Here is a 20,663-nt window from a genome sequence, read left to right as displayed (position 1 = left end):
GTGGGAAAGACATGGTTGAACACAACACCATGACCTCCAAGCCAGGCTCCTGGCCATACAATTTGCCTCTCCTCCCCAGGGGTCTGCTAAACGCAGGGAAAGTGCCCGTAGCTAAGCCAGCCTGCAGGGAGGAATATAGCAAGGGAGAAATGAGTTCTCTCTGTTTAATCATATGATAGTGACATTACAGATTTATTGCTAAAATGACTGTAGCGTATATATTTGCAGATCTAATAATTTCCACTTGGTTTACACTTTAATTTCAGAAATGCTATTTAAACATTTTGAGAGGTGTCTATGGCTACGCTAACTTTAGGTTTAAGCGGATTACTCCTTGTGTCTCTGTCAAAACAACAATGCCTACACAGGTACACATTAGAATTCATCTATTATAGTAGCACAATGTCAGGCACTTGGAAGGTACTTAAATATTTGTTGAGTGGATGAATAAATGAATTAGACACATTCTTTTTATCCTTTAATAAGATGATGAATCCTATAATCCGTCCAGTTACAAGATGAGATTTTTACGTTAGATTTTTTGGAACACTTGTTCTACCAAACCGATTAGCAGAACATATATATTATGAACTCTCTCCAGAACCACTGACTGCTGAGCTTCCATTGAGCCACCACATTCTTTCTTGATTTTCCTGTGAGTTTGGTCATTCATTCACCAATTTAAACATGTATTTATTGAGAGCCTTCCATACTGCAGGTACTGGAAACATAATGGTGAATAAATAAATACAAAAATCCCTCCCTTTATATGCTAGTGAAGGAAGACAAATGAAATACACAAAATATATGGTATGGTTAGATGGCGATAAATGTTTAAGAGATAATAAGCAACCAAGGAAGAGAAAAAGCGTGGATTTGTATATGGAAGGAAAGTGTGTGTGCTGCAACTGTAAATAGAGAGATCAGGGACATCCTCACCGAGGAGGCAACATTTTAAAAAGAACCTGAGCTGGGTGTAGTGGCTCACACCTATAACCTCAGTGATTAGAGAGGCTGAGGCAAGAGGACTGCGTGAGGTCAGGAGTTTGAGATCAACCTGGACAACATAGCAAGACCCTGTGTCTCGAAAAATAAAATTAAATAATTAGCCAGGCACAGAGCATGTGCCTATAGTCCCAGCTACTTGGGAGGCTTGAGCCCAGGAGTTTGAGGCAACAATGAGTTATGATGGTGCCACTGTACTCCAGCCTGGGTGAGAGAGCAGGCCCATGATTCTAAAAAAAAAAAATTAAAATTAAAAATAAAATAAAATAAATAAAAAGGACCTGAAGGAAGTGAGGGAGCAAGTCCTATCTATCTTGGGAAGAGCATTCTAGGCTGATGGAACAGGAGGCAGAAAGCTACAAGCCAGGAGCACACCTGGTATATTTGAGGAGCCTGGAAGGGCAGAGTGGCTGGATGGAGTGGATGCTGGGGAGGGTGCTAGGTGAGGCCAGAAGGTAATGGGACCAGTTGGTACAGAACACCTAAGACCACTTAGAGGATTCTGGGTTTTGCTCTGAGATGGAGAGGCTTTGAAGATTCAGACCGGAGGAGTTTCAGGACCTGACTTATATTTAACAGGATTGTTCCAGCTGCCGTGTGCTAGGGCAGAGCAAGGAGACAAGCTGGGAGGCCAGGGATGTAATCCAGGCAAGCGTGGTGCCGTAAATGGCAGAGTGTGAAAAGTAACCAGATTCTAAGTCAATTTTAAGAACGAGGAGTCCAGGATGAAGGTTTTGGGCTGAGCCACTAGAACAATGGTGCTGGAGAAGGCTGGGAGAAGAGAGCTGGCAGATGCGATGGGAAGCGTCCTTTTGAACAGAAATTTGAGATGCCCATTAGTCAAATAGTGTCAAGAACGCAATGTAATATTGAGTCTGGAGTTCTGGAAAGAGGTCCGGGGTAGACATGTAAATCTGCAGTCACTGGTGTCTAGGTGGTATTTAAATTCATGAGATTAGAGACATCACCAAGAAGGTGAGGTTAAATAGAAAAGAAGTCCAAGTCCAAGGACTATGTCCAAAGACTATGTCCTGAGGTAGTCTAATGTTCCAGGGTTCAAAAAATGAATAGAAGCCAGCAAAGGAGGCTGAGAAATAGCTAATAAAGTTGGAAAAACGCCCTGAGAAGGCAGTGTCCCACAAGCCAAGGGAAAAACCAAAGGACTCCCAAGAGGAGGGAATCACTTGTGTCAAATTCTGCTAAGTCAAATAAAATAACTGACAATAGGATTTTCCAATATGATGATTACTGGCCACCTTACCACAAGCAGCTGAGGGGAAAGCCTGATTCGAGTAGGTACCAGAGAGAATGGAAGGAGAAAAACCAGACACACTGAGTATGTATACATCAAATACTACTGTTATAAAAGGAAAAAGTAATAAGTAGACAAATGGGTGCCGGCAACAGACAGATGGATGAAGAAGCAAGATCAAGATTAGCATAGAAAAGGTGGGGGCCTGGCACAGTGGGTCATGCCTGTAATCCTAGCACTTTGGGAAGCCAAGGCAGGAGGATCATTTGAGGCTAGGAGTTCAAGACCAGCCTGAACAACACACTGAGATCCTGTCTCTACCCCCACCCCCCAAAAAAATAGCCAGGCATGATGGTAAAGGCCTGTAGTGCCTCTAGTTCCAACTACTCGGGAGGCTGAGGTGGGAGGATAACTTTAACCTACCTAGGAGGCTGAAGCTACAGTAAGCCATGATCATGACACTGCAAGTCAGCCTGGGTAACAGAGCAAGACCCTGTCTCAAAAATAATAATAATAATAATAAGCTGTATGTGGTGGTGAGCACCTGTAGTCCCAACTGCTCAGGAGGCTAAGGTGGGAGGATCACTGGAGCCCAGGAGGTCGAGGCTGCAGTGAGCTACAATCACACCACTGCACTCCAGCCTGGGCAACAGAGTGAGACCCTGTCCCTAAAAACAAAACAAAACTAAAACAACAAAAAATACCACAACCCTCACTCCCCACTCCCTCTTAAAAACCCAAGGAGGCCGGGCGCGGTGGCTCAAGCCTGTAATCCCAGCACTTTGGGAGGCCGAGACGGGCGGATCACAAGGTCAGGAGATCGAGACCATCCTGGCGAACACAGTGAAACCCCGTCTCTACTAAAAATACAAAAAACTAGCCGGGCGAGGTGGCGGGCGCCTGTAGTCCCAGCTACTCGGGAGGCTGAGGCAGGAGAATGGCGGGAACCCGGGAGGCGGAGCTTGCAGGGAGCTGAGATCTGGCCACTGCACTCCAGCCTGGGTGACAGAGCGAGACTCCACCTCAAAAAAAAAAAAAAAAAAAAAAAAAAAAACCAAGGAAACCTGGATCTAACAGCACATTGACGGACCGATGGGAAAGGTCCAGAAGGGAGAGAATTACTGAAGACGTAAGACAGAGCAGCCATGGTCTAAGTAGTGAGAGCGGCTGGCCTCTGCCAGGTCGTATGCCGGGTGACCTGGTCTCAGCCCTGGGGCAGCGTGAATGAGTATTCTCCTGATTATTTCTACTTTTAGGAGAACAGGAAGCAGGGCCAACAGCTGAGAAAGAAGCTGTGGGAAGAGGTTTGCAGAGACAGAAAGTTGTATGCAGTAATCACTTAGGAGAGTGGAGAGAGAAACAGACTAAGGAAATGCAGAATAATTCTCAGGCAGTGCTGAGAGCCCACTTGTCACAAGTGACCACTACTTTAAAGGGAGACCAGTCAACATGTTTGAATGTTCCTCTCCAACCACATTAGCTCTGTGGGCACGGGTAGGGAGGCTGCAGAAAGCTGCCTTTGAACTGGGTTGTGGTTTGGCCAGAGTCTAATGCAAACTGAGAAAGGAAGGGAGCTAGGGGTGTATGCAAGGGAATGATTAAGACTGACTGGGAATTTAGGCTAGGTAACAGTAGGTGACCACATAACTTACCCCTACCTCCCAGCCTTAGCTCTGAGAATGAAAGAAGGTGCTATCATAATGTACACCAGTCCAGGTGTATGCTGGACTACAAACGGGCACCCTAGTGAGAGAGACGTGAAGACACAATGGGAGTGAAGGACGATGTCAGGTGGTAGGATTAACAGATTATTGGCCCCAGTAGGATTCGGGGATTGTTGCTGGAGTACTAGAGGGAGCGGTGTAGAAAGACAGGAGATATGTTTAGAGAAAAGGATGCTTGAAATTGAGACTGTGGAGGAGTTTCAGTTATCAGAAGGGAGACGGTCTAATGTAGCATATAAGCACGGGAGTGTAGGACCAAAATAGGATAGAGGACATGATGACTAGAGAGAGGAGGACAAGCAACTGAGAATGACAGGATTAACTATTACAGTTCGCCACCTTGGCTGCACATGAAAATCACTATGGGAGCATTTAAAAATTCCAGTGCCCAGAATGCGTATACTTCAGACCAACTAAAATAGAATTTCTGGTGGGACCCGCCCGATCTCGTCTGATCTTGGAAGCTAAGCAGGGTCGGGCGTGGTTAGTATTTGGATGGGAGAATTTCTGGTGGGACAAAGCACCAGCATTTTTTTTTTTAAGTTCCTAGGGTGCTTCCAACTGTGACCCAGTGCTCTACACAGATACTGAAGTTACCAAGATGGGAGCAGTGTCAGAGTGGCCATGAAACAAACACTAACATCCTCAAAGAACGAATGAAGGATCTAGGAGGCAACAGGCAATAGTAACGAGAAGAGGTGGTATGCTGTGATGATGACATGAGATTCGAAGCTAGATATTTTTAGGAGTGGGCAAAAACAGCCTGGAAGCTGCAGGGAGGATCAAGGAGGGCACCTGCTCAACCTCTAGGCCCAGTTATGAGAAGTGTGAGAAGAAAATGGGCACCACTTAGGTGGGCTCTGGGGGAAACTGTCCTCAGAGAGGTAACTGTTTCTCCAGGGGAAAGAGTGTCCTCAGAGTCATCAGGTTTAACACAAGAAAGAGAAAAGGAGCATTCAGAGGTAAAGTTCAGGAAACAAGAGACTTGGCTGATGACAGTGAGTTGGAGAGGGACCTCTCTGGGGCTTAGGGATAGAGGAGGGGTGATAGTGAGTCCAAAGAGGTGTAGCAGGTCGCATGGCGATCAATGTCCAGGACATACATTCCAAGTGTAAGTGATAACCTGCAGAAGGTGACTGCATCTGAAAACACACAGAGGCATGACTTAAGCAAAGACAAAACAAAAATGAATAACAAGAAAAAAGTTCCTACCTTCTAATGCCCAAAATATGTTAATGGGCTTAGAGAAGACATCCTTGCTTTTCACCCAGCTGTTGTTCCGCTGTTTGGTCCAGGCAGACACGACACAGTAATAATTGCCTCTGTCTTCCTCTGTAGTCCTTTGGATCCGGAAATTGAACGTGTCTGTATGTTCCTTAGAAAAAATAAAGTCTCCATCCTGGGCCCGCTGCTTGCTCCTCTCTCCGTATTTCAGCGTCCAGTCCCCATCCATGATGGCAAGCAGCTCGCTGGTCACCACATCGTCGCTGCGCCGGTTCATCCTGTAGTACCACGAAACCGTGAATCGGACATTCGCCTCCCCACTCTTCGTGTCCACCACCCGGCATGCCAGTTCTGTGGGGTCATCCGCAAACCCGGGGACCTTGGAAGCATTCAGGTACACCTGGTAGTCTGGTTCTGAACAAGAGAGACAGAAAGGCCAGGATAGGAAAATAATTAGAGCAACGTAGCAAGAATTAGCAAAAGGAATGAGACAAGGACTGCTTTTGTTTGGACAATTAAAGGTTTCTCCTGCCAGACTACAGAGACAGAAATCAGTCATTGCATTGGATAGGATCCTGTAACAGTGTTCTTGCAAAACCTGTGAAACCCTGCCTCTCATACCTCCCACCCCAAGAACACCTCCCAAGGGCAGAAGCCCAATGTCCTTGGCCAAAGTCTTCATCTTTCCACCACACTGGGGTCTGCTGTCAGTTTCCCCAAGAGGTTAAGGTCTTCTGAGAAGAATCTCTTAAGAAGGTCAGTGTTCACCCCCTACCAAGATTGCTCTGGAATGCCAAGCAAGACCACAGACCTCCAACGCCCCCACTGGAGCAGTATTGGAAAACCCCACCCAACACTAGGCCCATCAGTCTCACAGTGGCTCAGCTTCCTGTCATCCTTGGCCATGCCCCAAATGCAAGGCCCTCAGGTCATCATTCCCCCTACATATTCCTGTCCTCATTTTACTGTTCCTCTGCCTTTTTCTGCAGAATCTGTGTTCAGTGGTCAATAAGCACTCCCATCCTCAAACTCTCCCACAGACATTCTTGCTACTACCACATGTAACTCACCTGTGTCACTGTGAATCTGGCCCTAGTGAGCACCCCATGACCCTGCAGGGAAGGATGGGAGGGAAGCTAGCATCCTCCTAGCATTCCCTTTCCTCTGCCACAGTCCTGTTTTCACTGGGAGAAAAACCCCTCCCTCCTCTGGGGTTCATTGCATCAATTTAATCCATTTCTGCACCTCCATGGTTCTGTCCTCCTTCGCCCCAAGGCTTCCTCCACACCTACCAAGGAGCTGGTGTTGGAATCCTCTTGTGGTTTCCTCTCCTTTCCCCCAGCTCCTCTACACCTGATTACTTGAGGTTCTCCAGTCTCCACACAGTCTCATGCCACTGTGATGACCTGTTCGGGATGCACTACAAACTTCCACTTATTCTTCAATGTCACCTGGGTCCCCAGAAGGGATGTCCTCTGTGCTCCCATAAGCCATCTATGCACCCTTGGATGCCAGTTAGCCCACTCCACAATGACTCTTTGCTTAGTCTCATCCTCAAGCTCCAAATACACTGCCTTTTATGCAGTAGGCACTAAATGTTTACTGCCTTAATGTTCAGGCTTTTAGAAAAGGCTACATTTTTCTTCTTTTTTTTTTTTTTTCTGGACAGAGTCTCACTGTGTCTCCTATGTGGAGTGCAGTGGCGCCATCTCAGCTCACTGCAACTGCCTCCCAGGTTCAAGCATTTCTCATGCCTCAGCCAACCAAATAGCTGGGAATTCAAGCACACACCACCACACCCAGCTCATTTTCGTATTTTTTTAGTAGAGACAGGGTTTTGCCATGTTGGACAGGCTGGTCTCAAACTCCTGACCTCAAGTGATCTGCCCACCTCAGCCTCCCAAAGTGCTGGGGTTACAGGAACGAGCCACCGTGCCCGGCCTATAAAAGCTACACGTTTTTCTTCCATAGCACTTTGCCTTCTGGGAGAAAAATAATACTACCTAAACAGAACGTTCCATTTATCAACACTATCTTTATCTGCATCACTTTGATCAAAGTTTAGTTTTATTTAACATTGTTTTCATTTATGACATACAGATTACAAGCTGCTGAGGTCAAGGAACTTTTCTTGTGATTTACACTTCTAATGGAATTTATAACATCATGATTTCTCCAAGAATGATTCAGTGGTCCAGGAAATGGAAAGAACTCAAAATCCTAAATCCTCAAATGTCATATTCGCAAGTATTTAACTGCTTGCACCCATCCATGAGAGCAAATTGTACTGTGATATGGACACCACAGAGAAATCCACACGCTGTGGGACTGCCAGGGCTAGAGAGGAATCCAGCAGCCATCCTGACTGCTCAATTTACAGGCTCGTGTGCTGTCACACTGCTAGGGGACATCCTGCTCCTGGGCATGGTGCTAACACACCACACATCATCCTAGCAAAAACTGACCGAAGGACACACACCACCCAACTGTGTTTACACCATCATATGCAAAAGATAAGGAATGCTCAAATTACTCCACAACTAAACTTTCATGTCAAATTCTGGATGCAGTAATGTGGGTGCAGAGCAGGACAACTAAGTCCATCTCATGTGGAAAGGGCAGATTTGCACCAGCTGTACACAGAGCAAGACTGCCCCAGAACACTGAACATTAATTATCTGCAGGCAGCAGCCAGCAGTGGCTGTTACATGGAGCCTCAAGTCCATTTCAAGCACAACGCATAAGACTCTTCCTGTGTGGCATGAGACTGTGTGGAGACTGGAGAACCATAACCCTGCACAGCGAACTGTGAGGCAGCAGAGAACAGTGGTGAGGAGATGAGGTCTGGAGTCAGACTGTGTTCAAATCCTGGTTCTGCCATTTACTTGCTATTGACCTTGGGTAGATTACGCAGATCTCTGGTGCCTCACCCATGAAAATGGGGATGATAGTTACTAGCTCGTAATGTTATTGTGAGGGTTAAGAGTTAAAATAGGCCAGGCGCGGTGGCTCAAGCCTGTAATCCCAGCACTTTGGGAGGCCGAGACGGGCGGATCACGAGGTCAGGAGATCGAGACCCTCCTGGCTAACCCAGTGAAACCCTGTCTCTACTAAAAAATACAAAAAACTAGCCGGGCGAGGTGGTGGGCGCCTGTAGTCCCAGCTACTCGGGAGGCTGAGGCAGGAGAATGGCGTAAACCCGGAAGGCGGAGCTTGCAGTGAGCTGAGATCCGGCCACTGCACTCCAGCCTGGGCGACAGAGCGAGACTCCGTCTGGAAAAAAAAAAAAAAAAAAAAAAAGAGTTAAAATATACTGTACTTAAAATGCCTAGACTGATGCCTGGTGTGTGTGTGTATGCAGGTACACACATATTCATATACACAGACACGTGTATATATTTGTGATTATTGTTCGCAGTTCCCATTTCTGAGCGGAGAGCTTTTTTTTCTTTCTTTCTTTTTTTTTTTTTTTTGGAGACGGAGTCTGGCTCTGTCGCCCAGGCTGGAGTGCAGTGGCACAATCTCCGCTCACTGCAAGCTCCACTGCCTCCCAGGTTAACGCCATTCACCTGCCTCAGCCTCCCTAGAAGCTGGGACTACAGGCGCCCGCCACCACGCCCGGCTAATTTTTTTGTATTTTCAGTAGAGACGGGGTTTCACCCTGTTCGCCAGGATGGTCTCGATCTCCTGACCTCGTGATCCGCCCGCCTCGGCCTCCCAAAGTGCTGGGATTACAGGCATGAGCCACCGCACCTGGCCCGAGAGCTTTAAATAAGTTAGTGACTTGCCCACACAGCTCAAAAGTGGCAGATGGGAATGAAGCCCTATCAAGCCCTATCTTCTCCCACCTTTCAAGTACATCCTTAACTCACAGATGAACCAAACCTATTGTCTTCTAAACTTTGTATTTTCTAAGTTCCACTGACTGACATATGATTTTTAGGAACGCTGAGTGCAGTGCTGCCATGACACTAAGTTACTGCCACAGGGAATCTGACCCAGAAGACAACTCCCCGCAGGCCGTCGCCTCAGCCTCACTGACCAGTGTGATCCAAAACACCATGAAGTTGCCTGTGGGGACTCCTCTTCTGTCTCCTCACAGGTGACAGACCCTTTGATCCTTCATGGTTTACTTCCACCCCCGTGCAGATTCTTTCAAAGTGGCACCTTTTCAAAGGCTGTCAAAATGATGATGAAAGACGCGAGATGCTCATTGCAGCATTATTCACAAGGGCCAAGATATGGAAACAATCCGTGTCCATCAACAGATGAATGGATTAAAAAAATGTGGTATATATACACAATAGACTACTACTCAACCATAAAAAAAAAAGAACAAAATCCTGCCATTTGCAACAAAACGGATGAACCTGGAGGACAGTGTTAAGTGAAATAAGCCAGGCACAGAAAGACAAATACCACATAATGTCACTCATATGTGGGAGCTCAAAAAGCTGAACTCATAGAAACAGAGAGTAAAATGGTGATTACCAGAGGCTGGGGGATGGGGAAGGGAGAATGCTAGGCAAAGGACGCAAAATTTCAGTTAGACTGGAGGAATAAGTTCCAGAAATCTATTGTACAACATTGTGACTATAGTTAATAACCATTTATTGTATACTTGGAAACTGCTAAGAGAATAGATCTTCAACATTCTCAGCACAAAAAATTGTAAGTATATGAGGTAATGGATATGTTAATTAGCTTGATGTAGCCATTCAACAATGTATACATATTTCAAAACACCATGTGATACACCATAAACACATATAATTTTAATCTGTCAATGAAAAAAACATGTTCGAGTGACTTGACTCACCTATTAGTGGTCAGATCACAGAACACACAGAAAATGGGTCAAAACTAGCTCCTGTACCAACCACCTGGGCAGCTCTCTCTCTCCTCCCACTCCCTGGCCTGCTCACACCGCAAAGCTCACTCCCCCAGACACGAAAACCCAGCTCTTCCTTAGCCTCCAGAACCAAACGCTGGCCTCAGCTGAGGTCTGGGCATTCTGACTGGGCATCCATGGCATCTTGACTGCAGTACACTCACAACCAAATTCACCTCACTCCACATCTGCCTCTGCAAACACACAAACACACACACATACAGCAAGCAAGTGAGAGAAAGAGAGAGAGGGCTAAAACCTTGCTCCAAACACAGCCAGCCCCACCTCCAAACTTTTCAACAACCATTCCTGCTACCACATTCCTGCCATTCATTCTCAAGGTCGCTCAGTGTTAAAGGTGTGCCGTCTTCAACGCTCTTCCTTCCATTCCACCTCTCCACTCTGAGGGTTCCTGAGTCTCGCACATTCTACCTCCTCAGTGTCTCTTCCATTTCTTTGTTCCCAGGCCTGATGCAGAGTAGACACTTCATGAATATTTGCAAATAGAAGCAAAAACCTCATGAAGAACCCCTTCACCCTGGCCCTCACTCCCTCTAGCCAAGACTATAACAACCTCCCAATGCCACCTGACATGACTGACATGACTGCTTGGGCCTCTGCTCTATAAGCCTCCCATGGCTTCTTCCCTCACCTCCTGAGTTAAGAAAATGCTCCCCAGCCTGGCTTCAAGGCCCTCCACTGCATGCACCCAGCCGCAGCAACCACTGCCTTCTCAACTCCCCTCAGATAGCACCTCTCACCATTCCTTAGCTAATCCTATGCTTCCAGTTTCTCTGCCTTCCTTCCTGCTGTTCTGTCTGCCTCAGCACCTGGGCCACCTGCTCAGTAAGCAGTTCAAATAATGACTGAAGAGATTCTTTCATTCTACTCCATTCTCCACCCTGAAATGAATCTGTTTGAATCCTACGTATCCAAACATAGCGGAATGAGAGTATGGGGGACTTGCACAATGTGTGCATCTCGCTATAGGAATTCCAGCTTGCAAGGAAAGAACAATCTCTTCATTGACCTCAACAGTTGGTCTCTTCATTCTCTCTTAAAACTAACCTTAGGCCTCAGAAAAGGAGGTCTCAGTTTTAATGCAAAAGCAAACAAAAACAAGTGGATTTTTGGCTTGTGAACTTATCAGGGGCAGGTTCATTTGAACTATCCGCCAGCCTTGTAGGTCAACTTTAGACTTACACTCCTGGAGAAGATATGATTCTACCATGTCAGAATGGTAGGAGTAGGAGTGGGTTCTGATTTCTTTTTTGTTTTGGTGCATGGACAGAGATTGTCCTTTAACACTGTTTTACAATTTTAAAAATGGTTTGCAGAGATTGTGCCCTTCTTCAACGCCTGTCATGTACACACCTCTTCTGTGGATCCTCTCCCACTCAACGAAGAATGCCTCCTTTGAACTCGCATGTCACACTCCTACTTCATATTCAACAAATCCCACCACCTGCCAAGCTCCCAGCTCTCTAAGGATTTTATGCGAATCCTGCCTTGAACTTTGGTTATTTGTATGTATGTCTTAGGGGCCTTCCACAGGACTCTTCCCAGGGCCAGGGATTGCCACCTTGATTCTCTGTACGTGATGTGCATGCAGTGCCTTGTACATAAAAAATACTAACATACTGGCTGAATTGAACTAAATTTAATATTTTGCATTAAAATGTTCATTTTGGGCACAAGCATTTCACCACTGATTACTGCTACATTCTGCTTGATCTCATCAAGAAATCAGCTACGAATGCAATGGTGGTTATGTTTAAAAACTGCTTATCATTAAAGATGCATACTAAAGTGTTGAACAGTGAAATGACATGATGTCTGGGATATACTTTATACTCTTCCAGAAGAAAACAGTGTGTGTTTGTGTGTGTGTGTGTGTCTGTGTGTGTCTGGTGTCTGGAATAGGGAAGAGAGATAAAATAAGATCAGCAAAATATTGATTATTGTTGAAGTTGGTGGTTATTTCTTCCCTGTGAATATTTGTAAATTTCTATTTTTGAAAGTTAAAAACAAACAACAACACACATTGTAAGCCCTCTCACAGAATACTGAGGCCAGTCCAAGTGCGGCATCACTGACGTTCTGAGAAGCAGGGATCTGCTCCCTAATCTGGATGCCAGGAAGGTGTCTGCTCATGACCACGCCATCTCTCAAGCAACACACAGACTCCAAAAGAGTGACCCTCCCCAAAAGAAAGGCTTTAAAAATAATGGCTCATTAAACTCCTTTGTCACAACTTTCAAAACAATGAAAAGCTTTCAGAATCACTGGCTAATTTGTAAAAACAAGTATTGTGTGCCTACTACGTGCAGGAGCCTGATCTAGAGATTTTCATACAAAATACCTCCTTTTACCCTCATGACAATTTTGTAAGGAAGGTAGTATTATCCCCATTTTACGATAATAACGCTAAACAACGAGCTTTTATCAAGGGCTTTCTATATGCCAGGCACCAAGCTATATACTTTCCTTGTGTTTTCAGTTAATCTCCATAACAACCTTATAAAATCGGTCCTATTTTCACGTACACTTCCAATTGAAAAACAAACAAAAAGCAAAAATGAAGCCCAGAGGAGCTAAGTTAGAAGACTAAGGCCTTGCAGAGTGTGTGAGAGCAGAATTACAGGACAGGCTTTGGCTCCATGGCCTGGCTCCTAGTATGATCAAATTGTGCAACCTCCTTACACACCCAGGTTATTAATCTTTCTCAAAGCCTGCTACGTCCCGGAAGACAAGAGTGATAACAACAGCTGAAGCACTAATCCTGAACTGTGTACAACAGGACCATGTTCTAATACCCGCTCTGAAACTTAGTTAACTTGGCACAGCTAATTACAGGAATGGCTGCATGCACCAGTTAAAAGAAACAGAAGGAGTACTCAGCCTCTGCTAATGACAGAGTTTTATTATTTTGAATTGGGTAGGTACTTTAGAGGCAGCTAAAGCATATTGACCAATTGTCAAAATGACACTACGATCATTATTTGTATAACAATTAAATATTCACCAACATTTAATGAGTGAAGGCTACAAATAAGGAGCTATTGTTGGGAGAGGGTGGGAGGGGGGACTCGTTACCTTACTGTGGCAGAACCATTATGAGGATGTATGGAGCACTAACCATTTCAGAGCAATAAAAATAACATTATTTGAATGCAACATCTATGCCCTGCACCCAAAGAAATACTCATGAAGGGCCAGGCACGGTGGCTGTAATCCCAGCACTCTTGGGAGGCTGAGGTGGGCAGATCACCTGAAGTCAGGAGTTTGAGACCAGCCTGGCCAACACGGTGAAACCCCATCTCTACTGAAAATACAAAAAAAAAAAAAAAAAAAAATTAGCCAGGTGTGGTGGTGGGCGCCTGTAGTCCCAGCTACTCAGGAGGCTAGGGCAGGAGAATCGCTTGAACCCGGGAGGCAGAGGTTGCAGTGAGCCAAGATTGCATCACTGCACTCCAGCCTGGGCGACAGAGCAAGACTCCGTCCCAAAAAAAAAAAAAAAAAAAGAAATACTCATGAAGTTTTTCTTTCTTCATCCTCATTTGCTCCTTCCAGAGAAGGAAAAGTGAATTACCAGCCTTGAGGGGGAGGAAAAGGGCTGGATGTGGTCAGCTCAACACCTTTCTTTAGCTCCTCTTGGGAGCAGCTGCTTTTAGGACACACATGTTCCTAGTCCTCTACGCTGGGCTCCTCCGTGCCCTAAGACAAACTCTTAGGTCTTAACTGGTTAAGAACTTGGTGGGGAAGACCCTCAAACACGAACAAATCATCATCGCCACCACCAAGAAAATGCAGTGAGCATTTAAGAGCCAGGCACCGTACTAAGCGCTTTATATGCATTTTCATATTAAACCAGGAAACCAAAACTTACTTGGAAATGTTCATCGACACACCCAAGGCAACATCCCTAGAAGGTGGTGAAGGAGGACTAACACAGGTCTCCTGACTCCAACACTTGGCCACGTGCTCTCCTGCCTTCCAGAATAATCCTGGACAGACAGCCGATAATAGTTATCCTTAAAAAACCTACAGGTCTATATCTTATCTCCTATAAATGGCCCAGAACTCTAAAGTTTCTACCAAGTACTTAGCAGATTAACAGCTCCTTTTAAAGAAAATGATTACCTTCCTTGCTGGCGCACTGCTGAAGAGGGGCCAGTCCTTTAGTGGGGAAGAATGCAAATCAGGTTCTTAAGACTGAACAGCAGAACTCAACCCTGCCTCCTCCAGCTCTTATTTCCAAAGCCTGTGGAACCCCTTCCAATTAACACCACAGAAGTCTGGTACTTCGGGCAGAGAGCTCAACCATGAACTGATTAGTATCCAACTCTTGCCAAAGGCTCATTTAAGACATCTGATAGCAGAAGGAGATGGCTTAATGTGCAGATTAACTAGCCATTCTGCTAGGTTCTCTGTTTTAGACATATACTAAATTGGATCAACACAAAGCATCATTTGTCGCCACAGTAATTCAGCTTCTTACAGAAACCCTTCACACACTTAAGATTTATGTCCTCAGCTTTTATAGAGGGTGGATATAAGAAACATCCATTTAAACAATCATTTAGGGCCTTTTGTAAAAGAACAGTTGAAAGCCCTGTCCATTATGTTTTCCAATGCCCCAAAATGAAAGAGCACATGATAAATTCAGTGCCAAGAGAAAGTTTGTCTCTCTGAGACAGTTTATGTTTTCCTTCCTCAGAGGAGAACTGTATAATCACATCTTTTTTTTTTGTCTCAACTCTTCAGAACTTCAGAGGCAATTTCAGTGCTCAAATATAATAACTAATTCATACCAATCACCTTGCACTATCTATTCTTCTTTTACCCTTTTGATCTTGATTTTATTTTTATGTTTCCTGCTTTAAATTGTACTTCATTTTGCAAGCCAACTTAAATCTTTTTTCTTTCCCTTCAAAGTAGGACATACATTCTAAGTAAAAGAGGTTTTTTCTCACCCTCTAAAAAATTACCATGATCCTCTCAATGGCTGCAAGTGCTCTGGACTTGCCAGACCCATTCACGTCATCGCCCTCTCTTCCTGCTTAGCACAGTAGAATTTTAGAAGACCCCAATCAGCTTCAACCCCCTCATCTAGCTCAGTACACAAGCCCCAAGCAAATGAAGCCAAGAACTACCCTTGGACTCTTAGGACTATGCTCTGGAGTTTCAGGAGTGAAGCTGAGTCCCAAGGCCAAAAATATTTTCACATTGAACATCTAATGCATATAAGGTCCTTAGTCCAGTGCCTGGCACACAGTAGAAACTCAATAAATGGTAATTACTCATTTTAATCTGCCAAGTGGCAAAACTGAGTTTTGCATCTTACCTGTGTAGCGAACCAGCTCTCTCAAGAACTTTTCTGTGACAACATTCCAGAGTTACACGACCTAAGACCACCTATATAAACAGAGTGCTTGGCAGGTTGTCCATCTTTTTTGGTCACTTCTCAATTACCTTATATTCATCCCAAGTTATATGTGGTACGGTATCCATATGCATATATGTGCACGTTACGTATCTAGAGACAACCATGGAGTGTCAGGCCAGGCTCACTGGCTTCTGGACCGAGTCCAGCAGGGAATTCTTTGAGAAGGACCTGCTGCTGTGCTCATGCCCTACCCGCTCCTGACAAGTGTCCAAGCAGCTGTAGTGGTCTGAGTCATAGGCAGAGGGAAGGAGGAGAAGATTTAAGAGGAACACAAAAGAAGAATGCAATCGTTTTTCATACCACTCACACTTTCGTTAGGTTTACTCAGGGGCAAATATCTCTGAATATCCTAGGAGTTGAACATTACTGCTTTCCTATGCACAAATTTTAACAAAATTCACGTGTGGGTACTAGTTTATTTACCCACTCAGCTAATATTTATTGAGTGCTTATTACGTGCAAAGCACCGGGGAAGGTGCAGGTTCTATATCTGTTAGCATCAGTCAGGGAAAAGCACACTGATGACTTTCACAATGGTAGTGGCACTCCATAGGAAAACAAATGACAGGATCCTTTGGATAATAACTGAGCCTCTTCCACAATTTAGTCTCTTTATTTCTTTTCACTCTCTGGAGAACACAGCTACCAACAAATCCCTTCCAGTTAAAGAAGCCCATTTCTCCCAGAGCTCCCCTCCTGTTGTCTGACAGTCCCTGCATTTCCCCCCGGGTATGCCGGGATCAATGCACAAGTACTTCAAAGAAGCCTCAAATTGGAGTGCAAGCGGCACTTTCAATGAAAAAAAAAAAAAAAAAAGTCCTCGAGCTGGGATTCAGAAGTTGAAGGGGAAGCCGGTACGGAGAGCCAGTGCTGGGATTTGACAGCACCATACAATACACCAAGGATCAGAGCTGTGAGACAAATTCAGCTCCAGAGATGAAAAATCTTCTTTTGGTGCTGACAACATCTGTTTTATTTTGAAGGTTGCTAAGGAGAGTTCTAGCTGGGCCAACATTGTTCCAGTTCAGTACTTCATAGTGACTCTCTTGCACGGGGTTCAGACGGCAGGAATAAAAAGCTCACCAGATAAACCCCGCTTCTTTCTTTTCAGATATCAAAGGATCACTTTGCTAACAGGGCTGATGAACACCCTGCCTCGTCTCCATCAGAATCGGATTGTCCCTTCTGCTTACTCTCATTGCTCTTCTCCCTGCCCCCTCTGTCTCCACTGGCCAACTCCCCATCTTTGCCAAATAAAGGCTTATTAGCGGGGAGAAAAAAGAGAGTGAATATGCCACTAACCCAAAAGAAGATTTCCATGCAGAGATAAGGAAGAGATAAGTATGAGGTGAAGGTCATAGCAGAAGGATCAGAGAAAGGAGGAAATGGTTTCCTGGCCTTTAAAGATCTGTTTTGCCTGCTAATAATCAGAGAAATGCCAAATGCCTTCATCAGGGCTCAGGCACTCATGGACAGTAGAGAGAGCAAAACGGGAGAATGCGATGGTAGGCCTGTCCCATCTCTGTAATAATGGAGGTGGGGAGCGAAGCTTTCCACACCCAGCTTGACCTCATCCCTCCTTTGATTATTTGCAATTATAAGACATAACAAAAATTAGGAAAAGTTAGTGTACATTTTGCCAAGAGGGCAAACATTTAGGGAAAAAAGAGGTAGGGGAAGGGGAGCTTAGTATAAAATAAGAGGACATGCCAAAGATCTTCACATATACAGTGGGTTGTTATAAAATGGGTGGCAAGGTGGTCAACATTTGAGAGCCACGCTGCTCTTCCACTGGGGAAATTATATCCGGGGTGAGAGCATCCACAAAACAAGCCAACAGAAGCAGGCGGGCCCTTTAGTTGTAACTGGTATATAAAGATATATTGTGGGATTCCAGGGTGTGACGTGAAAAAAAAAAAAAAAAAAACGCTTTCCAATAACTGAAGGAATTATCTTTCTGCATTGGGCTTTGGAAAAGCACCAGCTCCTGCCAGGGAGCACCTAGGAGTCTAAGAGAAACAAACGAAGAATGGCAGCGTTCTCCCTCCAACAAAGATTCATTTCAAAGAGCCATTCAGCAGTGCCCTGACCCTGCAAATGTCGACAACAAAAGGAAACTATATACTCTCAAATGAGGGTATTGAGACAACTGAGGCCACATTATCTAAACATTTCCCTTGCCTGCCAGATTCTATTTCATCCCCAGCTTGGGATCTATCTGGGCCAAAGTATGCATGAACCAACAGAAATAATGTCAAAATAATGCAAAGTGCAGAGCCTCCTGAGATAACTCCTTCAGGTAACTCCGAGGAGGGGTTAAGCTGGAGAGGTTAAGAGTCATTCTCCAAACCACTCACCTAGCCAGGTCACACCCACACCAGCTGGGGAAGACACGGCCTCTGCCACTTTGTGCCAGCTCCTGTTGTGTCCAGGTGCCCACAGGGACACATGGCAGAAATAGTAGCCGGAGTTTTCTTTGCTAACATCCCGAACCAATAAATGGTAGGAGCGTGCATCCACATGACTCAAAGCAATGTGAGGCGAGCTGTGCACCAGGGAATCACGGTCAAGCCGCGCCAACACGCGGGAGCCAGGTAGGGTGCTGTCAGGTGTCCTGCTGAAGGACCATGTCACCTCGGGCCGGACGTCATCCGCTCGGTCTGTTGTGATGTTACAGGTCAGGTCCAGTTCCTTTCCTTCAGCCACAGACACATTCTTGGGCACAGCTGCTCGCAGAACTTGAAAATGAAAAACAAATACATCTAGGTAATTGATTATGTTTGCCCCTTCTATTCTCCACCCTCTTTAGAGCATCTCCTTTTAAGTTCTTATTTACAGCATTAAAGTTAGAAGGCTTTGTACAGTTGTAAGTGCTTGAGAATTATTTAATGAATAAATTAACAGAACATACCACATTTCTTTTTATTTTATAAAAACGATAGCCACAAACATTTATATATACCTGCTATATATGCCAGGCAGTGTTTTGAGTGTTTTACATATAATAATCCTCAAAACAACCCTAAGAGGTAGGTACTACTATTATCCTAATTTTACTATGAGGAAACTGAAGCACAGAAAAGTTAAGTAACTTGCCCAAGGTCACACAGCTGATAGGTGGCACAGACGGAATCCAAATCCAGGCTATCTGCCTTTAGAAACTCTGCTCCAACCTGCACGTTATGCACATGTACCCTAGAACTTAAAATATAATAATAACAATAAAAAATTTAAAAAAAAAAAAAGAAACTCTGCTCTTCACTGCTATGCTATCTTTTGATAAGCAGTCTACTGAAGACTATAAAACTAGCCGGGCGCGGTGGCTCACGCCTGTAATCCCAGCACTTTGGGAGGCCGAGACAGGTGGATCACGAGGTCAGGAGATCGAGACCATCCTGGCTAACACGGTGAAACCTTGTCTCTACTAAAAAAATACAAAAAATTAGCTGGGCATGGTGGCGGGCACCTGTAGTTCCAGCTACATGGGAGACTGAGGCAGGAGAATGGCGTGAACCTGGGAGGCAGAGCTTGCAGTGAGCCGAGATCGCACCAGTGCACTCCAGCCTGGGTGACAGAGTGAGACTCTGTCTCAAAAACAAAAAGAAAAGACTACAAAACTAAAATTATACATTCTCCATGTGCATGATGAAACTTGGGTGATTTTACAGAAAAGGAAGGTGTGGTTCTGACTGGTACATATTATTAGCTGGGGGCTAGGGAATGGGGCAGCAGAAGTGAGGGTGAAACTGTCTAAGGGATAAATGGGAAAAATCCTAAACAGAAGGGCCAGGAAAGTGAAACCAGACAATTTTCCTTGAGGCAAGTCTTCAAAATGTAATGTACTGACAGTATCATTTATTTCTTAGCTATACCCACATAAAAGCCAATCATAAAACATATCCTAAAACTAAAATACGATGATTTTTCGATTATCTGCACTACTGTCCTTTCTCATTAGTGTGGATAATTAAAAGCAGACTATATTTAGATGAAGTACTGAAGTATTTAGTGTCACAGATTCAAGACAGATCTAGTTCCAGCATTCCCCTGTCAAAGCTTTCACGTGGAAACATTTTATTCGATTCAGAAGATTTTAAAAGAGCATCTGTAATCTGAGTAGAAAAACATCAACTTGTGAAATGCCCGGGAACAATTACTTAGATGACAAGTACCAAGCACCTCCCAGGGGATTCAAGCAGAGGCACGGGCCTGGCCTTCTAGCAAGTCACTGGCATCAACAGCATGGCGCTGGCCCCAGTAAGCTCAGGGACCCAAGTCAGAAAAGACCAACTCCAAAGCCCGTGCTCTTCGGCGTAAATTACTTTCATATGAATATGTCCAAAGCCTGACAATATTTCAAACAAATATTTCAAGTCAAGTTCAAGATCCATCTAGACAGAAGACAGAAAATGAGGTGGGCACAGTATTAGAAAAGGGAATTTAAAAGTTCATTTTCTCCTTCCACCTAGTGTCCTTATTCTTTCTCTCCCTCACCTCTTTAAAGGGGCCAAAAGTAACCTGAGGGTATCATTTGAGAGGACTAAGTATGGAAACTGCTGCCCTGAGCCAGGCTCTGCAGTTTGAACCATTCTACACTCAAAGCTTGGGGCCAGAAACCCTGGAATCCTGCTGGAGTCACCTCTGCCAGGACTTCAGCTACTGGAAGTAAAAGACGACTCAGGAGGGAGTCGGGTCAGTGAAGAAGTACTTAACAAGCAGCTGTGGACTCTATGGATGGAGAAAACAGAGTCTCAGGTTCAGAAAATATTGGCAGGGATGTCTCTTCAGCTGTGTAGTTCACTTTGTAATTTTCTCTGTGCAAGTGGCTCAATATCTTGTCACATCACTAACCAGAGGTCCCACACATTCTGGATTTGGGAGTTTACTGCTGGGAGACAGGATGGAGTAGGTTAAAGGAAAATAAAGGACCAGTTCTAAGTATTTGTAATGAAAGAAGGGACCTCAGACAAAGCCTGTGGTGGGGCAGGTTCTCTGTGTCTGAATATAACTAAATCCATAAATCAGACACAAAGTTTGCAGTAACCAGACCACTCCCATGACAGGGAGGAGGGGCTGGAGAGGAAGCTCACTGCCACATGGGTAGCACAGCTTCACTCT

General features: G+C 44.9%; 1 protein-coding gene across 1 annotated transcript in view; it reads right to left on the bottom strand.

Moving 5' to 3' along the window:
• Positions 1-20,663, bottom strand: part of PTGFRN (prostaglandin F2 receptor inhibitor) — an 80,018-nt gene that overhangs the window by 18,018 nt on the left and 41,337 nt on the right. Inside the window, exons 4-5 of the mRNA XM_010367900.2 lie at positions 17,903-18,283; positions 5,194-5,619 (exon numbers count right to left, since the gene is read on the bottom strand). Of these exons, the coding sequence (XP_010366202.1) occupies positions 5,194-5,619; positions 17,903-18,283 (807 nt within the window). The remainder of the gene's footprint in view (positions 1-5,193; positions 5,620-17,902; positions 18,284-20,663) is intronic.

This window comes from Rhinopithecus roxellana, chromosome 8, assembly GCF_007565055.1.
Source record: "Rhinopithecus roxellana isolate Shanxi Qingling chromosome 8, ASM756505v1, whole genome shotgun sequence".
NCBI lineage: Eukaryota > Metazoa > Chordata > Mammalia > Primates > Cercopithecidae > Rhinopithecus > Rhinopithecus roxellana.
The sequence above is the reverse complement of the archived record's forward strand: the minus strand, read 5'-3'. Positions and strand labels throughout refer to the sequence as shown.